This window comes from Arvicola amphibius, chromosome 18 (assembly GCF_903992535.2).
Source record: "Arvicola amphibius chromosome 18, mArvAmp1.2, whole genome shotgun sequence".
NCBI classification, from domain to species: domain Eukaryota; kingdom Metazoa; phylum Chordata; class Mammalia; order Rodentia; family Cricetidae; genus Arvicola; species Arvicola amphibius.
Genome location: NC_052064.1, coordinates 16,603,902 through 16,628,464, shown reverse-complemented (window position 1 = coordinate 16,628,464; position 24,563 = coordinate 16,603,902). Strand labels below are relative to the sequence as shown.

The 24,563-nt window shown below is 43.6% G+C and overlaps 2 protein-coding genes and 1 pseudogene across 2 annotated transcripts in view; 1 reads left to right on the top strand and 2 right to left on the bottom strand.

The window, feature by feature from the left end:
• Positions 1-867: 867 nt before the first annotated feature.
• Positions 868-6,303, bottom strand: LOC119804068 (branched-chain-amino-acid aminotransferase, mitochondrial-like). Its single transcript, XM_042054300.1, is given in 8 exon segments — positions 868-906; positions 1,473-1,760; positions 1,961-2,032; positions 2,035-2,057; positions 2,209-2,253; positions 2,256-2,320; positions 4,515-4,652; positions 6,170-6,303. Coding segments are annotated over 8 exon segments (804 nt in total).
• Positions 6,304-8,833: 2,530 nt separating this feature from the next.
• LOC119804067 lies at positions 8,834-18,711 on the top strand (annotated as a pseudogene).
• A 232-nt stretch (positions 18,712-18,943) lies between these two features.
• Pclo (piccolo presynaptic cytomatrix protein) overlaps positions 18,944-24,563 on the bottom strand; it is a 266,676-nt gene continuing 261,056 nt past the window's right edge. The window contains 3 exon segments of the mRNA XM_038315454.1: positions 18,944-20,162; positions 21,855-22,000; positions 22,467-22,601. Of these exon segments, the coding sequence (XP_038171382.1) occupies positions 20,022-20,162; positions 21,855-22,000; positions 22,467-22,601 (422 nt within the window). The 3' untranslated portion in view covers positions 18,944-20,021.

Below are 24,563 nucleotides of genomic sequence, written 5' to 3'. Positions count from 1 at the left end.
TCCCTGCCATGTCTGCCTGCGGGCCGCTGTGGTCCCTGTCATGTCTGCCCACAGGCCGCTGTGGTCCCTGTCATGTCTGCCTGCAGGCCACTGTGGTCCCTGTCATGTCTGCCCGCAGGCCGCTGTGCTCCCTGCCATGACGCTAATTGACTAAGCTTCTGAACTGTAAGCGAGTCACCCTAATTAAATGTTTTACTTTATAAGAGTTGACGTGGTCACGGTGTCTCTTTACAGCAATAGAAACCCATATAAGATAAGCACACCTACAGATACGGCTTTTGATGTCAGATGGGAGCAGATGAAGGCAAGGAGGACAGAGACAGGAGAGAGAGGACCAGGCCGGGAGATCAGGCCGAGGGGAACACAAGAAGGGACAGAGCAGTCAAGGACTTCAGGAACAGGGCTTGGGTGCCAATGTCCTGCAAGAAGGGAAAACCCTGACAGATCTGGTGTGGCTACTCTCAGGTTGCGCCGAAGTGGGATTCTATGCTAAAGTACCGAAGGAACCCTCAGGTCAGAGACCCCTGATAATGAAATGTGCAGAACCCTCAGGATCCTAGGTGGCGCTGTTAACCTGATATAATGTCGTCTTGTTCTTTGACATTTTATTTCAAATTGCAGCAAGGACAGAAAAGGGGGAAAAGCATCTTGGGGAGTACCGGGGATCTGGCCTGATAACGGCTGAGCCCTGAGACCCAACACTTGAGGCGGGGTTCAAATTGTCTGGGTCCCGCCCTTAAGGCTTTGGAGTTTAGCGGTGGCATCCCAGCTGTCCACCCAGACCTTTTTCTAAGGCACTTCTCGTGTGTGTCTGGATTGGATGCTACAGATCCGCCAGTCCGATCCGTGAGGGCACAGCCGGCAGCGTCACACAGGAAACATCCGATTGTGGGCCCTGGCTCCGTACTGCAAGACTACGGAGTTGGGGCATTGAGGCAGTTGCACTACAACTCCCAGCAGGCTCCGGAATGTGGCAACCCACAGGCACAGAGCTGAGCCCCAGTGCCTTATAGGAAGTGTAGTCCTAGATCCGGAGGTTCGCCCACAAGTTCATAGGGACCGCAAGGCAGAGAGTTGCAAAGCCTTGAAGGCGCTTGGGAAAAGGCATTTTCAGCTAAATGTGTAGTGCTAGGCGCCAACATGGGGCCAAAATACCCAGTCACCTCAGGTCCAGCTCATCGGGAAATGAGCACAGAGGGCCGCTGGAAGCTCCCTTGGCTCACACGAATGGGTATGCTCCAGAGACTTCTGGTAGGAAGCCTTCCAGGTCAGGGGAGGGAAAAGGAGGAAGGCTTGCCACATCAAAGGGACAGCCCATGGCCCTAGGGAGTCGTTGGAGGCTCATTTTTGTGGCCAATGGCCCAGAAGTTCTCTCATCAGGACCCAGAGCCGCAGAGACTCCTGAAGCACAGAAAATTCTCGTGCTTCTGGCCACAGGTGTTCATTATCAGAGTTGCTACTGCTGAGCTCACCTGAATAGCCTTCAGCTGGTTCTGGGAGCGCAGGATGAGCTCTGGCCCGTTCTCCATGGTGGGAATTTGGAGTTGATGAGGAAAAGGAGCCGTGAGGATGGGGCCCTCTCCCTTTCTCTCCCGGCAACCCCGGCAGCTCCGGCTCACCTTGCCTTCGTACAGGATTTGATGCACTGGGCAGATTTGACAAGCAGTGTCTGAGCCAAAGACTTCCCGCACAAGGCCCTGCTCCAGCGCCCGCTTTGGTTGCTTTATGGCAACCTTGCGCTCGGCCACCCGGAACTCACCCTACGGAAAAAAGGGACAGAAACACTGCAATCCCCAGACTCCTGCCCTGCAGCCGACCACCATCTCTCCCTAAGGCTGCTGGGAAAGCCAGGTCTAAGCATGGGACAGGGAACAGGGGACATGGCAGCGGGCCCAACTTCCACCACAGCTCCACAGCTCAGGGCTATGGTCCCAAGATGCAAGTGCCACCCATGTCCTACCCAAGTCCTAGCCAGGTCCAGCAGGCTTAGTCGCACCTCTCCAGGCATGACGAGGCCATCCAGTGCTTGGGGGGGGGGGGAGTTGCCAGCTCCAGTACTAAGTCAGGGATGACGGATGTACTGCCTCCCACCCTTAAATGACCTCCCTTTCTCTTAGAAGCAACCTGTCCAGGACCTGGAGACCGTATACCCCAGTAGGAATTAGGCAGAACATCCTACAGGGTGTGGAGGGTTGGGTCAAGGCTCACCCCTCCCCCCCTCCTCGTGAGTCCAGTAGATGAAGATGTTCATCGCTCGAAGCCCTTCTTCTGGGCTTCTTGCTGTAGGGACACAGTGGGCCCATAATTCCTAGAAGGCAGCCTGATCAGACAAGGCAAAGACCCTCCATATTCCCCATGACACAGCCAAGGAGGAGTCTCCTTCCCCAGCCCACAGCCCTCCTGGGAGGGCTCCCACACCTACAAGACAGAATTCTTAACGCTACAGTTGGGGTTAAGTTTAGGGCCCTGTGTGGCTGGTGTGCCCCCTTTCCTGCCTCTCCAGCCCCTTCTCTCTCTACCCCTAAGTACTAAGAGTCTAAGAGTACAGGCATAGTGATGGCATTGGGTTTTTTTTTTTGTTTGTTTGTTTGGTTGTTTTTTGCTTTTGTGTATTTTGAGACAGGGTTTCTCTGTGTAGCCTTGGCTGTCCTGGAACTCACTCTACAGACCAGGCTGCCTCTGCCTCTGGATCGCCTGGATTAAAGGCTGTCACCACACCCAGCTAGTTTGGGGGTCAGGGTATCTGGTAGCAGCAGAAGTTGGCCTCCAAAGCACGATGTAGCTGGAGCTAGTCTTGAATTCCTGACCCTCTTGTCCCCACCTCCCAAGTGCTGGGGTTACAGCTGTGCACCCCCATACTGGTTTTCCTCCTGTTTTGACCTGCAGTGTGTCACCTACACCAGGCTTCCCCTATTCCTCACTTTCATGTCGCCCAAAGACTCCCACTGCCTCGGGACAGGATCCCAAGCCATGTTCTTAGCCTTGTGCAAAAACTGGTCTTGTTTGCCTCCCTTGGGCCGACCATGATCCTATCCCGCCAGCCCATCTATGAGGGCCCAGAGTTAGAAAGTGATTGTGTAGAGTGGGGTTTGAACTTAAGACTGCCTGCGTGCCCGGTAAATACTCTATCGCTGAACTCTACCCACAACCCCTCTCTGGGGGGATCCTAGGCAGGGGCTCTGCTCCCGATCCTTGCCTGCTAACTTCCTTTTAGAGTCCTCCTGCCTCAGCTGATTGAGGAGCCATGACTACACAGCTTACCTTCATGGCTATCTGCCTCCGTGCCTGGCTTCTCTTACCACCTCAGTAGCCAAGAAACCACAAATAAAATGTCGCCTCTTATCCGGAGCTTCCACGCGATGCTGTGAACCCTGCGTTAGAGCTCCCGTCGATCTGGACACTAGAGTTCCCAGCAACCCTCAGGGGAGTTAGCTGCTGGCTGCAGTCCTCAGGCTTGACCTCATCCGTGTCACTAGATGCAGCCCACGCAGGACGTGACACCCGGAAGACTCGTGTGTTCTGAGAGGACCTGAGTAGCCTTCCTGTGTGGTCATACTCCCTTGTTTCAGTATGTCAGTAGCCTGCACCTGGTCTGCCCTCAGGGGGCTCAGGCACCTCCTCAGTATCCTGTGCCAAGGCCTTCAGCAATGCAGAATGGTGGGCCCAGAGGGTCAGAACGGGAACTGAGGTGTGGTAGCCCATGTGTGACTCGGTTTCCATCTGGAGTCAATTCTGCCTTATAAGTCATCCGAGTTCAAGTTTGCCTGCTCTCTGCTTTTTTCCAATGACCTTGAGGGCTGAGAGAGACTTCTGATTTTGCCCACGGGAAAGAGCATTTTGACCGTGAGAAAAGAACACTATCTAGCAGAAAGAATACTGTGGACGCCCAACCTCAGGAACATCAAGATAGAAAGGAAGGCTGCTTCTCAGCGGCAAGCACGTGTTGGAGAGGAGGCTGCTCACTCAAGGACCGGAATGGTTTTGAGGTTAGATGCTGACTCACTGTGCTGTTTGTCATGCCTTTGCATATAAGAGCAAACAGACCTCCCGATTCTATCCTGTGTCTTCTGTCTCAGTTTCGCCGGACATTCCTTTGGCCTTGAAGGTACCCTAGCCGCTGACTTTGTAGGAGCCCAAGGAACGTAGGGAGCTCCGCATGGAGACTCAGGCCTGCACAGGTACCAGGGAACAGAAGAGCCCGGAGTAATCTTGCTTTCTAGAGGCTTCCAGGAGCTTGGGCTCGGTCTTCCAGCGACCCTCCCATCTCTGAGCCCATTTGTCCCTTTGAAGGGACCCGGGCTCCCTTCGCCCTTACTGTCAGACACCACGGATAACAAAGAGCACAAAGAAAGCCCCAGGCCCAGCCACAGAGCCAGCGGCAATAGCTCTCCAACCCAGAACCAGGCCCAGGCCCAGGCCCAAGCAAGAAGCATGCCCAGCAAGACGGCTTACCCTTCCACAGCATCTGCCCCACCCCCCACGCCAGGGCCAAACTACTTACGGCTGTGGGAAACTTGTAGTCGCCAACCCCACCCATCCAGGCACGGATGAACATGGGGTCAGCCAGGAGGGAGACAGGGGTCATGGAGTCTCCAGGGAAGTAGGAACCCACAGGGCAAAGAATGACATAGAGGAAGGGCTTGTGTATTAGTCTGTGATTAATGGATTTCATCTGTAATTACAAACGATAAATAGAATAATGCATTTTAAAAAATCAATTTTGGAAAACACTTTCATTAGATAGACTATTAAAAGAACCACTCAGTGTAACCAAAGAAACACATAAAAGCAAACTTCAATCCTACGTTAGCGTTTATTTCTCTTAGTGCAAGATTTTCAGCTGCTGTACCTAACTAGCCTATGCATCTGGCCCTACTGACTCAGAAACTTGGTTGGATGGTGCCCCCCTAGTGGCCATTTTTGGCACAACAAGCAAAATAATTCTACACTGTTTTCCATTCTTTTAAAGCAAACGTCATTTTCCAAATTTGTAATAAAGAAGTAGAAATCACAGCGGCACCGAAGAACAGAAGGCTGTTTTTTAAAACAGTGACGTAGGAAACGGCCCACAGTGGTCAAGGAGAGTTTTCTGCGCCCACATTGACAGCCGGGCTGAGGAATAGCACAGGAGTTTTAGAAAGTTAGACCTATGACGTTTTGTGTTTTTTTTTTATTTTGTGCGTTTGTGTGTGTGTGTGTGTGTGTTTGTATGTGCATGTGTATGTACATGCGTGTGTGCGTGCATGTGTGTGTGTATAGGGACTAGAGATTAAAATTGAGTGTCTTAATCACTTTTAAAAATTATTGTCATCGTCATCATTATTAACAGGGCCTCATTAAGTAGCTCTGGATTGCTTGGAACTATCCTTGTAAACCAGCCTGATCGCCAGCTCATAAAGACCCAAGATCCGCCTGCCTCTGACGCTGGAGTGCTGAGGTTAACGACAGCGTGTGCCACTATGTCTGGAGACAGGTTGGAGACAGGCTTTCTCTCTGGAACTCGGAGGTTTATATTTGGCTAGACTGGGTGAGCAGTCAGCTCCAGGGTCTCTGTCTCTGCCTCCCCAGCAGTAGGACAGCAGGAAGACAACGCCACTCTCAGCACTTTTGTGTGGGTTCTGGGGAACCGAGTTCCGGTCCTCGTGATGGTACGGAAAACATATACTGATGAGCCAGCTCCCCGACGCCCTTCATCTTTCATCAAAAGCAAGGGACTGAGAAAACCTCTTAGCATCCTAGGAAGGGTTAAAGGAGACGATTTTCGTGGGTGAAACTGTCCCTGGTCACTTGAGCACAGCAATAAGGAGACAGCATCAAAATATAAATATAATATAATAAATATAAATATAAAATATTAGAAACGTTTTAGCATCGCCTGCTTTAAACTTTTTCTCTTTAAACCTCGCTTTCCAGCAACTAGTCCGTCCATGTTTGTTGACAGTTTTTTTTTTTTTTTTTTTTTTGCGATCGTTCGGTCGAAACAGCACTATATAAATATCTTCTCAGTTGAGTCCGTGTCCATTTTTCAAAAAATGCCTCTAGTTTTTCAGTGGCTTTGCTTCCCCTTCCCTCTGCCCCCGAGTTGTTGGAGATAAAGCCTCCAGCATGCTCGGCAAGGGCTCGACCACGGAGCTAGACCCTTAGGCGCTGGATTCTTTATTATTCATACAGTATCAGCCTGCAGTTGCTTGGGTACTGGTGATGGTTAAGTGCTCTGGCAGCGGGGAGCCCTGGACCATGACCCAGCTTTATTACCGTCTCTGTGAACTCAGGCCGCAGATGGTGAGTGAGCATTGTCCCCATCTTACCAGAGGCTACCTTATTTCCCAAATCACCATTGTAAGGTGCCGTCGGGTCTGTCCGCATCCAGCACACGCAGGTGAGACACTAGGCTCAACACCAGGTGCCCACACAGTCAATACAATCTTAGTTAGGATTCCTACTACGTCCTCGGTCTCCGTGATTTCAGGTCTCATGATCTATGTTCCGTAGAAAAATCCTCACAGCAGGTAGACCTGCACAGAGATTACACTGTGAAATAAAAGCATGCTTTAGTTATTTAAATACGCATTGTATTTAAAAAGAAAAAAAAAAAATCATCCCCTAGGCTGTAAGTGGATGTTTTTAACTTCCGAAGAGTTATAGCACCACCTTGTGGCAGAATCGCAGTAGGGCAGCTGTAACACCGGACAGGGAGGTGGCAAATGGATCCCTCTTCATTCAAGGAGAGGTGAAAAGTGCTTCCCTTCAAGAAGGCAGTTGTAGCCCCTCCTGAAACTGTCTTCGTCCTTCCGATTTCCCCCAGGACAGGAGGAGGTTTCCACTCTCCGAAAACGATATTGTTTCCTTTAACAACTAAAGGGGAAAATGCACTTTTTTTTTTTTTTTTTTTTTTTTTTTTTTTTTTTGGTTTTCCGAGACAGGGTTTCTCTGTGGCTTTGGAGCCTGTCCTGGAACTTGCTCTGTAGACCAGGCTGGTCTCGAACTTTATCTGATATAAACTTGTGATTGCGCCATCATGCCCAGTCCTGTTAATTCTTCATCTTCACTCTCTTCAAATTCAGAATTTGGATTCCTCTCAGGTACAGACTTTTCTCCTCACCCAACTAAGCATTTTTGACAGAGGCGTTTACTGTGTAATGAGGGAGAACAAAGCTCATTGCGTATAAGAAAACATTTATGAAGATTAAAGGAAGGACAGTATCACCTGGCCCTGCCAATCATATGAAAATATTAAGAGAACATAGCAAGCATTTTCCCCTTTCCTCCCCATCCCCTCTTTCCAATGATCATTTTTAGATGTCTACTAACAACAAATTGTTGTCTTGCCCAAAGCAAAAGAGACTCTTCCAAGCAGGCATATGGCTGTTGAGAAAATCTGAGGTTCTTCTTGGGAGTCAACAAAACCCTTTTAGGTAGGTAGACTAGCTCTTTGTACACTAACTGGGGTGGGGTGATGGGGAGCTTCTCTAGGCTGTTCTTGTAAAAGACTAAACATCAGAACTCTGTCACAGCCTCTCAACTCCACTGTGGAAGAAGCTGTCTCAGAGAATAAAGAAAGTTATTTGTACAAATGAGATGATCATAATTCTATAAATATTGTCCAATAAACATAAATCAATAAATTAATTAATAAAAGGGCAAGTTCCTAAGCAGACAAGTAGGATTTAGCAACACAATTCTAACTTGAGAATCTCAAATCCTCCAAATGCAGAAAGGGAGCCAGGGCACAGGATGTGTGGTTGTTGGAAAGAGCCAATGCCAACAGCAAACACAAGGGCAATCCCACTTATCAAAATGATGGTATAATTGCTTTATCAAAATGATGGTATAATTGTTTTAAAATCCACATGAATTTCATGAATGATTTTAATTTCATTGTTCAGAATTAATGTTCCAAAGTCAAATGTTTTATCCCATAAGTCTGTGCTTGCGTTCCTGGCCAAGGTCCCCTTACTTACCTGAGGAATTAAGCCAGGTTGGTTAGAGGGTCCACAGCCAAACTTAAGCTGTTGAAATTTTTTTCAGTTAATGTCAAGTTTATTTTCTAAGAATACATATTAAGGTTATGTAAAAAGGTTGAATTTATAATAGCTACTTAAAGACAATTCTTTTCTCTCCACCACTGGTCTTTATTCTATTACCCATATTTTAGAGTATCTTTTAGTCTAAAACATATTTCATTTCAGGGGATCTGAACTATACACTTTTGTGTTGCAGACAATATATCTTTGTTTGCTTTAAAATGGTACAAGCAGAGTTAGATCAAACTTCCACATTTACAGAAACCCATACTGCAAGGATTGACCAAAACCTCCTAATATTATTTACTCTGTTTTGTTCAGACAGCAAATGAAACTCTTAATGCTTCTGCTTTCCTTATACTTTCCTTATGTTATCATTCTGACCCTCAAGTTAAAACATGTCAATTTCAACCATCAGCGTTATAGCCACTGTTTATGTCAAATAGTAATAACATCAAAACTTCAATTCCCATGAATTAAACATATTCAAAGTACATTATTAGCATATTCCAAGTACAGTGAGATCGAAATACTATGCCTTACCTTTATTTAAATAGACGGACACATCAGTTTAATCATATATCTCTATAACATAGCAATAAACTAGAGTACCACACAGGCTGTTCACGTGGAAGAAATTGGAAGAGGACACAAGACATTGCCTTTGCTATAAGGGATAGGAAAATAACAATAAATCTAGGTGCAGGAGGGGGACAGGTAGGAAGGCAGAAGCAGCAAGCTCCCGCAGGCAGGGCTTGCAAGCCCGCCTCAGCCCTGGCCCCGGTGCCCACTCAGCAGCCTGGACAGCCATGATCAAGGCCACCCACACCTTCAACATCCATGGGACGCCGCAGCTCTCCGAGTTCTGTCAACCCTATAGGGAAGATCATCAGCAGCGGATCATCAGAGAGACGTCCATCTGGTGTCTAAGTGAGGTAAGAATGTCATTCTTTAGGAGGATGATTAATAGCCGGGCGGTGGTGGCGCACGCCTTTAATCCCAGCAGAGGCAGGCGGATCTCTGTGAGTTTGAGACCAGCCTGGTCTATAAGAGCTAGTTCCAGGACAGGCTCCAAAGCTACAGAGAAACCCTGTCTCAAAAAACCAAAAAAAAAAAAAAAAAAAAAAAAAAAAAAAAAAGAAAGGATGATTAATAGACATTATGCAACACTACGTTTTGTCTTCTGTGTGGATTCCTCAGAAAGTGAGCTCGGCATTTTAGATCTAATTCAACTATTTGTGGAAACATTAGGCAAACAATTTGAAAAGGTGTAGGGCCCGGGTCTGCCCTTGTTCCTGGGGCTCATCTTGAGGACAGTTTCTGGTCAGATGACTAAGCGTTCTGTTTGTTCCTGTGCTCCCTCTGCCCCGCCTGGTGATTAGCTGTAGGGTGTTGTTGACTCTGCAGTTAGATATGGTAATTTCCCACCTGCCTAGGCGGAAGTCCTTGTGCAGCAGTTAGGTATATAAGGATTTCCCCAAGGCTAAATAAACGGCATTCGGCTGATCTCCTTTCGAATGACCCAGGTCTCTTTGTGTGTTTTTTCAGTCTCCAGGCCCTTGCTTGACTCGCGTACGGTACAGTGGCGCGTGAACTGTACTGAGGGGGTAACACAGAATCGGGTGTTACAAAAAGGTTTGTGAACTGGATTTAATATTCCATGTAGACTAGGTTCACAATAATCTTGCAAATGGGGGGGGGTGTTATTGGAGACCAACATGAATGAGATTGTTATACAAACTATAGAATAAATTGGGGGAATCTGAGGCTGGCCAAGCAGGAGCTGCAGCCCACGGTGTAGCAGCTGTAGAGAGTATGACTCTTCCTGAGAAACTTCCAAGGTATTTTGGGAAGTAAGTTCCCCGATACAAACTGTCAATCATTTCAAAACCGTTGCTGTGGGAATGGGGGGGGGGATGACTCCATCAGTAAAGTGCTCGGTATAAACCATGGAGACCTGGGTCTGATTTCCCAACACTCATGTAAGAAAAACGCAAGGTGGCCTATGTTCATAATCTCAGTATTGGAGTTGGAGAGATTCTTTTAATAGTCACTCTTCCAGAGGTCCGGAGTTTAGCTCCCAGCACACATGTTGGACGGTTCAGAATTGCCTGTAACACCAGCTCCTGGGGATCCGGTGTTCTTCTGGCTGCTGTGGAATCCCACATATGTGGCATGCACACCCCACACATGTGGCATGCATTCATGCATACACAAAATCGCACAGATAAAGAAAAGCAAACGTAGTTATCATTTAAAAATGAAATCAGCACCTAGAAGGCAGAGATAGTAGCATCCCTGGGGCTCGGTGGAGAGCTAGCCTAGCCAATTGGCAAGCCTCAGGTCATGGTGAGAGAATTTCAGGAAACAAACTGGATGACTACTGAGGATCAACACCAAGGTTGGCTCTGACCTTTATACACAGGAGCACAGTCATGCCCGTGTATACACATAAAGATGCACACACACACCACACACACACACACACACACACACACACACACACGATAGCTATTCTTGGTTGTCAACTTGATTGCATTTGGAAGTAACTAAATATAATACTGGAGGGCACACCTGTAAGACATATAATTTGAAGTAGGAAGATCTACTTCTAATCTGGCTCTCTGAGGTAGGAAGACACATCTTTAATCTGTGCCACACTTTTGCTGAAAGCCTACGCATGGACATGAAAGAAGGAAAATTATGCTCTTTGCTTGCTTGTACCAATTCCTGATTCCTTTGCTGGCATTGGAGCCTACTCCTTGGGGACCCAGTGTATACTGAAGACCAGCTGAGACATCCAACCTTGGGGACTGAGCAACTACTGGATTATTGGACCTTCCATTCACAGCTGGCTGGATTAGCTGGATTGTAGCTTATAAAACATTCCAATAAATCCCCCTTTTATTTATATGTCTCATTCTATACAGTCAGTTACTTTAGAGAAGCCTAAAAGAATGTGTGCATGTGTGTGTGTGTGTGTGTGTGTGTGTGTGTATGTGTGTGGTGTGGTGTGTGTATGTGTATGTGAGAGAGAGAGACCAAATGGACAAAAGAGGCTGTATTTATATATTTTGTTTAAACATATGTAATAATAATAATTAAAGTAAAAGAGGCCATGAATTTGAGATGAAACAAGTGTTGAGAAGGAGAAAGAGGAAGAAATGTTATTTTAATTAAATTTTTAATTAAAAGTAAGTCAAACATTCAAAAAAATCCCCAGAAATTTTATGTAATAAGCTTATCATAAAATTAAAAGTCACACATATATAACACAATATAAAACACAATACTGGTGTTGCACATGATAATAATTTTTGAGTATTCTCTCTTTCTCTCTCTCTCTCTCTCTCTCTCTCTCTCCCTCTCTCTCTCTCTCTTTCTCTCTCATGTGTGTCTGAGAGCACATGTGGAGGTCAGATGACAATCTTTATAAATCTATCCTTTGAAACTGTCTCCAGACTGGTTCAGTTCCATGCCCTTTATTGACCCAGGGGCATTGCTATCTTCACAAGGGGTGTCCTGGTAATGATGTATATTTCTACAAGTATCTGTGACTACTCGGATCATCCCTGTGTAATGGCATTTCATTTGTATTTTAATAAATAAAGCTTGTCTGAAGATCTGAGAGTAAAACAACCCCACTCGTCAGCCTTGCAGACCAAGCAGTGGTAACACACACCTTCAATCCCAGTAGCCACACTAGTTGCCATAGAAATCGGGTGGTGCACGCCTTTAATCCCAGAACTAGAGAGGAATATAAAACAGGAGGAGACAGCTCTCAGTCACAGACTCATTCTGAGATTCCTGGAGGCAGGATCACCCTTTCAGACTGAGGTAGAGGTAAAAGCCAGCGGCTGGTTGCTTTGCTTTTTTGGATCTTCATATTGAACCCCAATTTTTGTCTCTGAGTTTTAATAATCATGCCCAACTTTGGGGACACAAATTAAAACAAAACAAAACAAACAAACAAACAAAAAACCAAAAGCTGTTTGCCTGAGGTTTTTTTGCCACCAGCCCAGGCCAGAGCTGGGATTAGAATTCCAGCTCTAGGAATCTGAACCCAAATTTAGCCATCAGGTTTGGGAGAAGCACTAGCAACTCAGCTCCCATTGGCCCCGGCTTAACTTCCTTCCCGCAATTTGTATCACATTATTGTACCAGTATGCCTTGCAGGCAGGTCATTGTTTTCTTTTTTAATACTTATTTATTTTATTATGTAAACAATATTCTGTCTGTGTGTATGCCTGCAGGCCAGAAGAGGGCACCAGACCCCATTACAGATGGTTGTGAGCCACCATGTGGTTGCTGGGAATTGAACTCAGGACATTTGGAAGAGCAGGCAATGCTCTTAACCTCTGAGCCATCTCTCCAGCCCCTAGGCAGGTCATTGTTAACGGTTACATAGAGTAGTCATCTGTACAAATAAAATTTAAAATACCTTACGTGTAGAGCCTTTCCATCATGGATATAGGAAATGGTAAATAAAGATAATAGAGAAGTCAAAGTCGTCATGAAGTTTGACTTTGCCGCTTTAGTCATTTAAGGAAAACGAACAAACTAACGTAAATAGACCCACCAGAAAGGGCCTCTTCACAGAAGAGCCCAAGAGCGTACACTCAGGGCGCCTTCTCTGGTAGCAGGATCCTCACTGACTGAGGCTCTTGGTGGGTTCACTCACACACCTCTACGAAAAGGAAGTCACAGGGCTCTGTCAGAGGACACAGCTCATGCTACTGGAGCTGGGGATGCTCCGGCCATGGACACACGAGGAAGAAGAACAGACCAGGAATTCTCAGGGTTTTGAAGCTTCAGCTTTCCATGTGGTAGTTCATGCTAATACAACAAGATCCGTGTTTCACACCATAAAAAATGGAGACACAGGAAACAAGAAACCAAGTTTCTGAAGAGAGATTATCGAATGAGATAATTTAGAACACTTACCAAAAGATGGTTAGAATAATTGCATTTTATTCAAATTATTGAAAATATACCTTTCTTTAAATAATTTTTTTTTGAGTCTGGACCTAAAGGAAAAATAAAACACCAGACACTCCATTTTTCTTACTAACAGAGAGGCCAAATGAGTCTGGAGAGAAGGTGCTCACAGGTTGGTTAGAGTTCCCAGCTCCTAGAACACAACTGAGAAATAATGACCTTGAGTTTTGGGGTGCATGTGTTATAATGTTCCTGAAGTAAACAAAGAGGACTCAGGTCCTATAGAGGCTGCTGAAAACCCAAGAGTCTAGTGACTGAGACCGTAAGACTGTTTTACCTCCTGAGAATCACCCCCACATTCAAGTCAGGTTAAAATTCGTGGCAGATAAAGGGCAAAACAATATCTGCAAGCTCCTCCCCTGCTCCTTTATCTTCTGACCCAAGACCCCAAAGTTTGGCTGTACCATTCCTGAAAACGTGTTTCCACCTGCTATGGTTTTGAACTTTCAGCTTTAATGTCTGTTTGGCTCTTAGTCCTAACTATCCCGGGACCAGGCAACTGCAAATGCTACCCGGAATTGGGTAATGTTTAACATCCTGAAGGCAACACACCTACACGATGAAAAAGAACAAAGATTGAAGAACAAAGAAGAACTCTGTTCAAGCAGCAAAGAGGAACCGGACAGGATACACGAGACAGATCAATGGCAAGCAAAATCAGGCCAGCCGCGTTTCAGGTAGAGCACCCGCGTAAACAAAGTGATTGTGATCTCGCTTGCTTATCTAAATGTATCTGGGTCTCAGCCTTTCTTCTTCCTTGGGAGGAGACACACTTTTGCATCCCACTTCCCGAGGACAGCAGCTCTGGGCTGTTCCTTTGAAGTCTGTACTAAGGAGGCCTTCCAAACACAGCTGAAAGTGGGCTGCGCCATCATTAAAGGATGCCATTAAAGCCAGGAAGCCAAAGCCTGCTGCAGCAGGCTAAGCTACTTATCTATTTATTTTACACATTAAAAGAATATCGAGCTGACCTCAATAACGTTGTTATTGGAGCTAACCAAGCTCTGGGCCAGTATTGTGTTTTATGCATCCTATCAATGAGTTTTAGTGATTTCTTTGAATAAAAATTTTAAAGAGCCAACTTTAAACATACAGTATTTCATTTAATCCAAGGAATAGATTCTTGGAGTAAACTAAAATAATGCTTAGGAAAAGCAACCACCAACAGTGCTCAATACTCTGGCAGGATGGGGTGGACTAGAACAAACACTTCTCCCAGATTCCAAACCCGATTCCACATGTCTTAAATTCTAATTCCAATTAATTTCTCTAGTACACATTTTCCTTTTCGACGTTTGGTTTTGCACATAGCTTGTGCTGACGGTGCAGGAGAGCCATCCGTGTCTCTCCACGGGCCTGTGGTGGAGCAGATACTGTGACCAAGGAAAGCTCCAGTGTTCTACAGCTGCTATCAGCAAAGGGCGGAAGAGAACAGCGATAGATCGATCGCCAGGACCAGATCGGCTGAGCACCGTTTCTGTGGCCTGAGGCTCCCTTTCCAATTCTGTTCCCAACAGTCTACCTTACCACCTCCCCTGCACCCCGCCCCCACCGTGTGCACTTCCTGCTGCTTTATCTCCCCCCCCCCCCCCCCCCCCCCCCAGAAGCCTACCTGGTCATTGCTCGCACATCACGCTGTCGTCTACGTCTTGGAGAACCAGAACCGCCACTCACAACAGAGCGGTGTGGGGAGGCCAAAGAAGGAGTAGGTGGCAAAGTGGTGTTCAGGGGCTGGATCGCTCGCTATTTACCCTGGGGAATGTGAGGCATGAAGGGTACCGGCCTGAGAGCCGCTGAGAGTTCGGGAGTGGACACTTTAGAACAGTCTTCATGGAACAGAGCATCCCTGTGGGCGTTCTTAGTAAAGCGTTTGAAAGACACAGGGGGAAGAGCGCCTGCAAAACAGCAGAGATGACTTTACCACCCCGCTGAATGGATTACTTGTAGAGAGGGATAGGGCTAAGAATTGAGGACAAGTAAAAAGAGCCGAAGTCAAACATGAGTGCCCCCACAAGGCCCCTCTGCAAGTTTATAGATGAGCCCTGTTCTAGGAAAAGGCAGACTCAGGCATGTTTAGAGCAATAGAACTCCATTAAAAGCAGACTAGAATACCGTGGTCTACAGTTTATCATTTCCCTTGTCTGCTTGCACATGTAAACTTCATGTTCAGGCTCAGGAATGTTCCAGCTTCTTTATCCTTCAGTCTATCTGTCCTCCCACTCTGCTTGAGAACTATTTTAAGTCCGTCTCCTGAGAGATAACCTGTATCAGCTCCCACTGCTTTCTGAGCAGGTGACTTCATACCTGTTTCGCCAATGAAATAATAAGCTTCAAAAGGAATCCTTTTTTTTTTTTTAAACCCTCTTTATTCAAAAGCTAGTGTCTTGCCTCTTGCTTACTCGTTCTGGTTTTCATAAGGTAGTAGGTTCTAAGCTTTGCCTCCACGCGACAATGTATGAATATATTCTTGCCTGGATTGAAACACTTGTTGATAAAGACAAGAAGTTAAATTGATATTTTCAATATTTATTAATAAGGCTGATGCAACAGCCTTTATACAGCACAATTTTCATAAGTTATCAAGACACAACTGTGTACGGTCACGAAACCAATACATGTTTTTACATAGAGTGAAACTCAAGACAGATTTACAAGCAGTTTGTTCTACACAATTCTCATGTATTTCCAGGTCCGTTTATACAATCAATAGCCCAAGGATTTGCATTTGTTCATTAAAATTTTTTTTTTCAGAGTGTTAGGTAGACAAAGAAATAATAAAAAGATTAGCAAATCACCAAGAAAGCATGCAACACATGGTCGGAAACGGGACGCATCTCCAAGTACTTCATGTTTTATTGGAAACAAATTTTATTAGGCTTTAGACTTTTCTTAGACAAGAAACACCTTGGAAAGAGACGTGTTGGTAAAAGATATTAGCACACACATTGGTCAGTACGGGAGCACCTGAGCACATCACTGAACACAGACACAGACACAGTTGAAGGAGAATCACAATCACATGCCGACTTCCAGAGGATGGGGTTAGTTCAACAGCTGCTGTGTTATCAGAGGTCTAGCTATATACAGGGTAACAGATTCAGAAAATGCTCTCAGGCTACCTATGGGATAAAGAACTCGATTAAACGATTTTTGTTGACTGTGCATCTTTAGCAACAGCCACACGAGACATAGAGAAAACATAGATATGTCATATTCAATGAGACTGTGAGCTCCACTCATTCATCTTGTTACGCTAAAGGCCAACAACTCTCCAGGGAAAAAAATCTCCCGATGAGATAGCGAGTATTCACTGTCATTTCAAACTCAAAAGGAGGGAAAGTCTCTCCCGTCATACATATATTTATAAACACATGTGTCGCCGTAGTTGGCTAATTTTGGACTATTTGACAATATAGCAATTAAAATAAGTTTTTAAAAATATTGTTAGTTATGATTTAAATAATAAAGTAAAAAAATACTATAGACATCTTTATGGTATTTTAATGAAACGAAGCATTGGTTAAATCATTTCTCACAAATTGGGCACAATATAGTAACAAATAATTTATCTTACTTCACATCCCTGCCACCACTATTGTTCTATGGCTACCACCAACATCAAAACAGCCATTCTAGAATGAGAATCAATATCAGCTGGTTACCAGCTATAATTTTCTCAGGGTACAATTATGCTAGTGTGTGTGATTCCCCAAATCAACCTCACAGATATGCAGAGGATGTATATTTAACTATCCTTAATTACTAAAATATGGACAGCGTTAAGGATCAAGGGCAAGTACTATCTCTTAATGTTGAGTATTGTTCTTTTAAACAGAAATGCTAATCAAACAAGTTCAGAGTCACCAAAGTTTTTCTTAATGTTAAGTAAAATCGGAGAAAACACCAACTTCTTGCTACGAGTGTCACGTAACCGTCTGTAGCAACGATTCTATAATTCCCGCTTTTTATAAAAATCCACTCTGTGCTTTTTCTTGTCCAGTTGAAAGATTCCTTACTGCTCATCTTTAAAGCTACAAGCAACTTCCCTCCTTGACGACTCAGTGGACTAGTAGGGAAAACAAAATGCTTCTCAAGGTGTAAGTGCTGCAAGAAGATTGAGAACCTCGTGATCAGAGATTATAAACTTTGTTACTGTTAAGATAGAAAAGCTAATTCTAATAATAAAACATAAAATAAAAAATGGAAAATCATGGGTTGTGTTATTTACCAAAAAAAGTAAAAAAAAAAAAAAACCCACTAAGAGCCCTATTTTGCAATTAAAAAAGAAAGAGTTCCGTGGTGAGAAGGGCGATTGGCATCCCTCCAAGTGCATTCCTGTAGGAATTGGTGTTGCATAGAACAAGCCCAGTTACAACCTAGGAGCCTGGCCAGCTGCACACACGGCACACTGGCAGGACCTTTTTCAAGGGGAATGCTGGTGCATGATAAGAAGTCGTTGACTCTCTCCATTGAGCTCATCGATCTAGCCCTATTGCTCGTCCCTTGGAATGGAGGGGCAGCTGCCCTGGAAGGGCTTCCATTATTCCAGGCGTAAGAGCTACTCCTGTTGATTTTACTCTGGTGGGCCTTCTGAGTGTGTAAGTTGTGACGAGAACGGAGTAAGCTACCTGGCTGTATCCCCTTCCGCCAAACCCTCGGAGTACCAGAGACTGTAGAGCAGGCTAAGAGATGGACCTGAGTTGCCTGTGAAGAGCTTTTCATGTCCCACATCCTCTTAGACCCCTTTCCTCCCCAGTTGTGACTGGTTACGGGTTTACAGTACGAGTGTCTGCAGGAAATATCCATGACAACCACCAATACATCTAGCAGTCTCTAAAAATAAATGTTAGCAACATCCTATCTTCAAAAACTCTCATCCTCCGTGTTCTCGCAGAAGACTATCAGTGGTAAATGGTACTGCATTGGAGGGGAGAAGAAGGAAAATAGGGGAAAGAGAATGTTGGTATTTTAGGACAAAAAAGTGAACTTGTATTTTTTTTAAATGAGTGTAAGATATACAGTTTGGCATAGACTAGAAATGTTTACTTCTAGGGTCTTGCATTACTTTCAAATTTAATGTTCTTCTCTAAAAATTGAAAATTTTAGAGAAAATTGAGTATCCAACCAATATTTTTGAGATGATTTCCTACAATCCCAACAAAACCTCATCTTGAATAAAGTAACAATTTTTAGTTCAAATACTCTGAAAAGCAATTTTGTTTATGTTGGGTAGGATGTGGTAGTGGAACGAGAGCTGGGGACTTCAGAAAATTTTGTATGACAAATAACTTTTATTTAACGTTCTATCTTTTTCAGGTTAAATGGAAGTCCATTTAGGTGGAAGTTGAATAAAATGAGTCTTGGAACAATTTACTGTTTTTATTATTCATGCTTATCCTTGGTCGGAAGTTGTTTCTCACATATAAAATTTGTGAATTAAAAAGCTATACAATAATTGTTTTTCAATTTGTATATAAAGCAGTATTTGGGAATGTGTTTTTCTAGTTCCTGGACCTCTTTATTCGAGCATCCTGGCATCCTGTTAGGAGGGATTGGAAAACACCATTATTTAGGGGGAAGTGAATTTGATCTGCATTTGAGAAGTGGTAACGTGCAAGGTCAATTGCAGAATCAGGACCAGACGCCAGGACTTCAGCCTCAGCTGAGCGCACGTCCCCCAGCTCCGTGATACTTTTTTTTTTTTTTTTTTTTTTTTTTTTTTTAATTGACACTGGTGGTTGATAGGGAGAGAACGCTTCGTTTTGGCGATTCACACATTGGTTGTTTGGTTCTATATTATTAAAATAGATCAAGTCTATTTTAATTTCCAACATTGATTTTTCCCAGCCTTTCCCAACATTAGCTTTCTAACGATGATATTATCACCAACAAGAAAGCAGAACAGGAGAAAGGACTTGAGGGTGTTGTCGGGATGTTCATTATATTGTTACCGAGTATAGAGAAAAACCACAGAAAAATTAGAAAGTGGCAACAGTTTAATCAATGTCATATGGTAAATATGATTCTCTTTGCCAGAACAATAATGTGATGTCTCTGACAATACATTATGGAAGAGGAAGGAAATACGAAGAATGACGCATGTAGGGCAGCTTCCTCACTGAATGAGCAAACCTCCTCACAGGACACACCAATTAATCTAGATGCCTCGATGTGCTGAAAGTGTCTTGACTTAGTGGAACGTTATAGAGATTGCAGTGGTTTCAAACAAGGTACATGTTTTGCGGGTCAGCATTCTCTTTTAATATCCAGTCACTAGTTTTTGTTTTATTTCTAGGTAAGTACAGTTTAATTTTAACCTACAATTATCTTTACTCTTGACTATTTTAAGTTACATCAAAAGGAGATGTGCTTCTGCCGTATAGAATCCAGACCTAGCGCTGTCTAGCTTCCTAATGTAGACACAGGGAAAACATGCACGGTCCAGTCTAAAATCCACTGTTCACAACTCCTGCTTCATTCTCCCCATTAAACACAGTCGCCTTCTGGTCCTGTGGACAATTCATAGACGCATCTTATGTCAGAATTCCAAAGCAGGAAGTTTTATGAGACTATAAGACAAAGAGTTTTGTACTTTTCAAAACCGAGCTTCACTCGACCCGTCCTTTGGAACAAGGTTTCTGTGCATACAAACAATTGCTTTCACTCTACTTTTGACCGTCATAGAAAAATCCTCTGCGCCTCTTTCATTAGCTTCAGCTCAGGCTGCTCCAAGACTGCCGCGTCAAAAAGTCAAACCTCCTTCCGCAGCTTCTCTTCCCAGCTTTGGGAAATCCAGGGTCTCGGGCCTATGTTCATCGGTGTGCTTTCAACACGTGAACTTTAGGAGTCATTTCGTACTCCTCGACAACGTGGTGTGTTGGCGTCGTGTTTCCTACCCCATGTTTGTCCCCGAAAACATGGATCAGCACAGAAGCGTTCAACGCCAGTCTCCCTCTGAGGCTACGGAGCTCCGCTTCCACACCCGGAGCAGACACAGCTTCAGTGTGTTTGAGTAGGCGTGACTAAAAGTTTGTGCCAATTCACGATTCTCTTCCTCAGATCCACTTTGTCAAGCCAGATACAGGCTTCTCCAATCAAAGTCTTCTTCATGAACTTCCCTCCATTGGAGAAAAGCAAAATCTAGAGAGCAAAGTGAGAATTATACGTGTATATATAGACACACACACACACACACACACGTACATTTTTCAACTTTTCAATACCTTTTTTCATCAGAGAATAACAAGGAAGAAAGAGAGACGTGAGGATATAGTGTAAATATTTGAAAGAAAGAAGAAATAGTATTAGAATATCTATAAATTAGTGCAGATTAACATTTCTGTGAAGGATAGGCAACTATGACATATACTGGGAAAGCTTATTCTAGTCAGATATGCTTAAATTGATGCAAAATTCGATATTTAAAATCTGGAATTTCAGATATAACCATAACTTCTGCTTTTTGATGGGGGGGTTTCCTCATAATTTTTTTCATCACTAGGGTCCCTGCAATCATATCAAGTCAGTTTTATAAAAACTCATTATGCTTTTTTTTTTTTTTTCTGAAAACTCCCCTTTCTTGATTTCTGGATGACACCTGTGTTTTCAGAGGCTTTAGATTTACTATTGTCCTTAATATTTTATTCCTTCCTACCTTCATTTTCGCTAACTCTGTCAGTGAGGCTTAACTTTGTTTTTCAAATATATATGCATATAGAAATATACATTTATATATACACACATATAAATGTATACACACATATATGAATATATGAATATACATGAATATATGAATATATATGAATATATATATCTAAAACTTTAATTTACATGTATGTACGTCTGGTAAGTCCAGAAGAGAGCGTCAGAGCTCCTGAAGCTGAAGGAGCTTGAGAGCCAGCTGACATGGGTCCTGATGGTGGACTTGGGTCCTCTGGAAGAGCAATATGTACTTTGGACCACCGAGTTATCCTTGCAGCCCTGAACTTGTCTTTGTTACTTATGTTTTCTCCATCATGAAATGGCTTCATATAGCTCCCTCTACTCCCCTCTATCCACATTCCTCCCCCTTCCCTTGTCTACTGAAGGCATGCTATGTGAAAATAATTCAGCTAGACGGCAGGGGAAAAGATAATGAAGATTAGGCCTTACCATAGAGAAGTAGTGGCAGGTGAACACATACATGATTGTATAGGGGAAATCTTGTTGAGTCGCATAATAAGTAAAATAATTTGTGAATGTGTTGTGAAGTATACTTAGGGTTCTCAGTAAAATCGTATGCCGAAATAGGGTGATACATAAAAAGGAAGCTTTGACGGAGAGGAAAATATGAGCCAGGAACTCAAGGCTTAACTTAAAAAAGACTCAAAAGTGTCTGGAATACTGAATGGGGGGGAAGTGACGAAGACCCAAGACTAAAGCAATGTAACTAAAGCTCACGGTGGAGGACTCGGAATGATGCAAGAAAAATGACATTTTACTGAACAGCTTTAATGGAAAACAAACACAGTTTAATAAAGAAAACCCTGGCAGCGCTGTGTTGAAACGAAAAGGTGAGACGTCAGAGAGAAATGGACCCGGTGAGCTACCAACATGCTGCAAACACCAAAGAAAGGAGCTGAGCGTGAGCGTGAGCGTGGGAGCAAGAGCAGTCCACCTAAATTAGCAGAAGAGAGACTAAAGGATTGGCTGGTGATTGGATGGGGTCCTGCGGAGATACTTAGTGATTAGCTATTATATAGTATATGATCAGTATTTAGCCACTGAATAATTGAATGAGCAATACATATAATGTGAATGAGAAAGCCGATCACTATTGTAGGACACGATTACCTGAAGAGAATGACCCGCAGGACTCAGGCTGAACCTGAAGGTTTCGTTGAAGGAAGGCTCCCGGTCATGCCTGCATACCCTTGTCTTCTTCTTGATAACCTTCTTTTGAGTAGAGATGTTTATCACGTATATTTTCACATATAAATCTGAAAATAAGAAGTAATCCCGGTAAGCATCCACTAACCACTCATAGTGCTTCCCGTTGCACGGTGATGCACACAAGCACAGGAAACTGTACACAGTTTGTTGCAGAAAGCATAAGGTGATTATAAGTATACAGTTTTCTTAGAAAATTTAAGTTAGTTTTCCCTGTTGTTTATTAAATGTGTCTCTCCAATTTACATGCTTAAAAATCTAGCTGAAGGCTAGGAAATTATAAATTATATAAATTACTTATAATTTATAAAACTCTAATTTATATGCTGGAAAACTTCCTAGCTGAAGGCTAGGAAAATGATTTTATCCTGTGAGGAGTAAAGTACGCTCTTGTTTCATATTTTTTCTAATGTGTTTCATGCACACATAACAATTTCGGCAGAACTTCTCAGAATATTCAAGACATGGTCCTAGTCAATTAGTAGATATCTTGATTATTATCATGGAGCTAGATACCTGGTAAATGATCCGGAGACTTAAATTTGTAGGTGATATTTCTGCACTGGAGAATTTCAACGATTAGTTGTTCGCCTTCTGTTTTCATTTCCTTTTTCAGGGCTAGCTTGATTTCTCCCATTACTTGAGTTTTGGCTAGAAGATTTAACGAAAACAGGTTGAGGAAGCATCGGCGCTACTTGTTAAATGCTTAGCTTAATCACCTCCGTATGTTCGCGTATGGGATTTTTATCAAGTATTAAACACTTTCTCGTGTGCTTATGGATATGAGGCGCAGTCCAAACCCTCAAGGACTAAATAGTTCCATGAGATCACATCATTCAGATACTTGTAACAAAGCATGCTAAATATGACGGTAGCCTAGCAACCAGGGAGATAAAAGAAACTGTAAGCAGATGTACCACTCAGCTGTAGAGTCTTAGGTTTGAAGAGGTAACTGATGACCTTGTAGGAAGGAAGACAAACACGGAAAATTACAAAATTCTAATATAACACATAGGCATTAGAAAGGCTTTTATTTATTTATTTTTTTTGGTTTTTCGAGACAGGGTTTCCCTGTAGTTTCTAGAGCCTGTCCTGGAACTAGCTCTTGTAGACCAGGCTGGCCTCGAACTCAGAGATCCGCCTGCCTCTGCCTCCCGAGTGCTGGGATTAAAGGCGTGCGCCACCGCCGCCCGGTTTAGAAAGGCTTTTAAAATGTGGTATATTGTTCGCCAACAGTTGTGTATCATCAGCTTGCTCAAGAATACGTGGCAGTATAACAAATCTCACCGCGTAGAGTTTCCGTTTCCTTTTTCCTTTGTAACATATAGACAGTTGTGATGTGTAATGATATAACTGTGCAAGGCAAAAGTACCGCTTAGGTAAAAGCAAGCCAAGCGGGCAGGGTTGAGAGACTGTCTGGGCATGGACGGGCTAAGCCATTAGGCCGTCCCCCCTGGAGTCCGTTTCCACATGGGTGCCAAATGAAGAAGGACACTTAGAAGAAATCCCACACTAGCTCAGAATTGAGAAATAGATGGTAATTTATTTAGGGGTAGACTCACAAATCAGAATCCTCTGCTTAAACAGAGAACAGAAGCCAGCAGCTGGAAAGAGAGCGGACGCATGCTCTACATCGGCTTATATAGTATAAGAGGCCACGCCCCAGCGGGTGGGTAGCCACTGGCTGTAGGACTTCCTTTAGCAGATATTAATTGTAAACTAGATTCATTTTAATTCCTTTTGCTGTTTTACCTTTCTCTTTAATAGAAGGGCCGTTTCATGCCACATCAAACCTGTTATTAATCTACCCGTTTCTCTATTAATTCGTGAACTCATCCACCAACTCCTATTTGGTTCCCTGTTCTACTTTGGGATTAGCCAGCAGAAGGGATACGGTATGTATAAAATGCCGAAGCATGCATGTAAGTTTATTTTTAAGTGAGAATCTTACATTTCTAATGCTGATAAATATAATCCACACAACCAAGACTCTTCTGAATTTTTAACAGCACAAATATAGCCCGGGAACAAACGCTCGAGAGCACATTGTTGGCAGCTGCGCCTAAAACAAAATATAAACTTAGAAATTTTAAATAATCGTCTAGGCTCACAGGGAGATATTTTAATTAGAGATTTCAGTGGGCGAATAAATGAATAGGAAGAAAGGTTCTGAATTTTACAGTGACTTGGTTTCAAAGAGAATGTGACACAGGACCTCGTCCCGGGAAAAAGCTAGAGCTGGGAGGAGGGTGAGGGCGAAGTGAGATGCAGGGGAAGAGGAATTCTTCTGGAGAGCAGGGAGAGCACTAAACAGGAGTATCACACGGGGAATCCAGGCCTGAAGAACGGGCCACATTCTCAGCTTTGTTTACATTCTCAGAGCGCATGCGTCTACTGGAAGTCTTTCAACACAGCTGCCAACAATGTCTGCTCAAACTTTTGTTTTCAGGAGATATATTTATAGTTTTTAAAAAAAAATCAGAAGGGCCTTGCTTATGAGGATTATATCTCTCAGCATTAGAGTTTAAAATTCTAATTTAAAAATAAAGTATAAAGCTAAGCATTTTAAATAATCATTCATCTAGCATGAAGGGAAACAACGTATCTACAAGT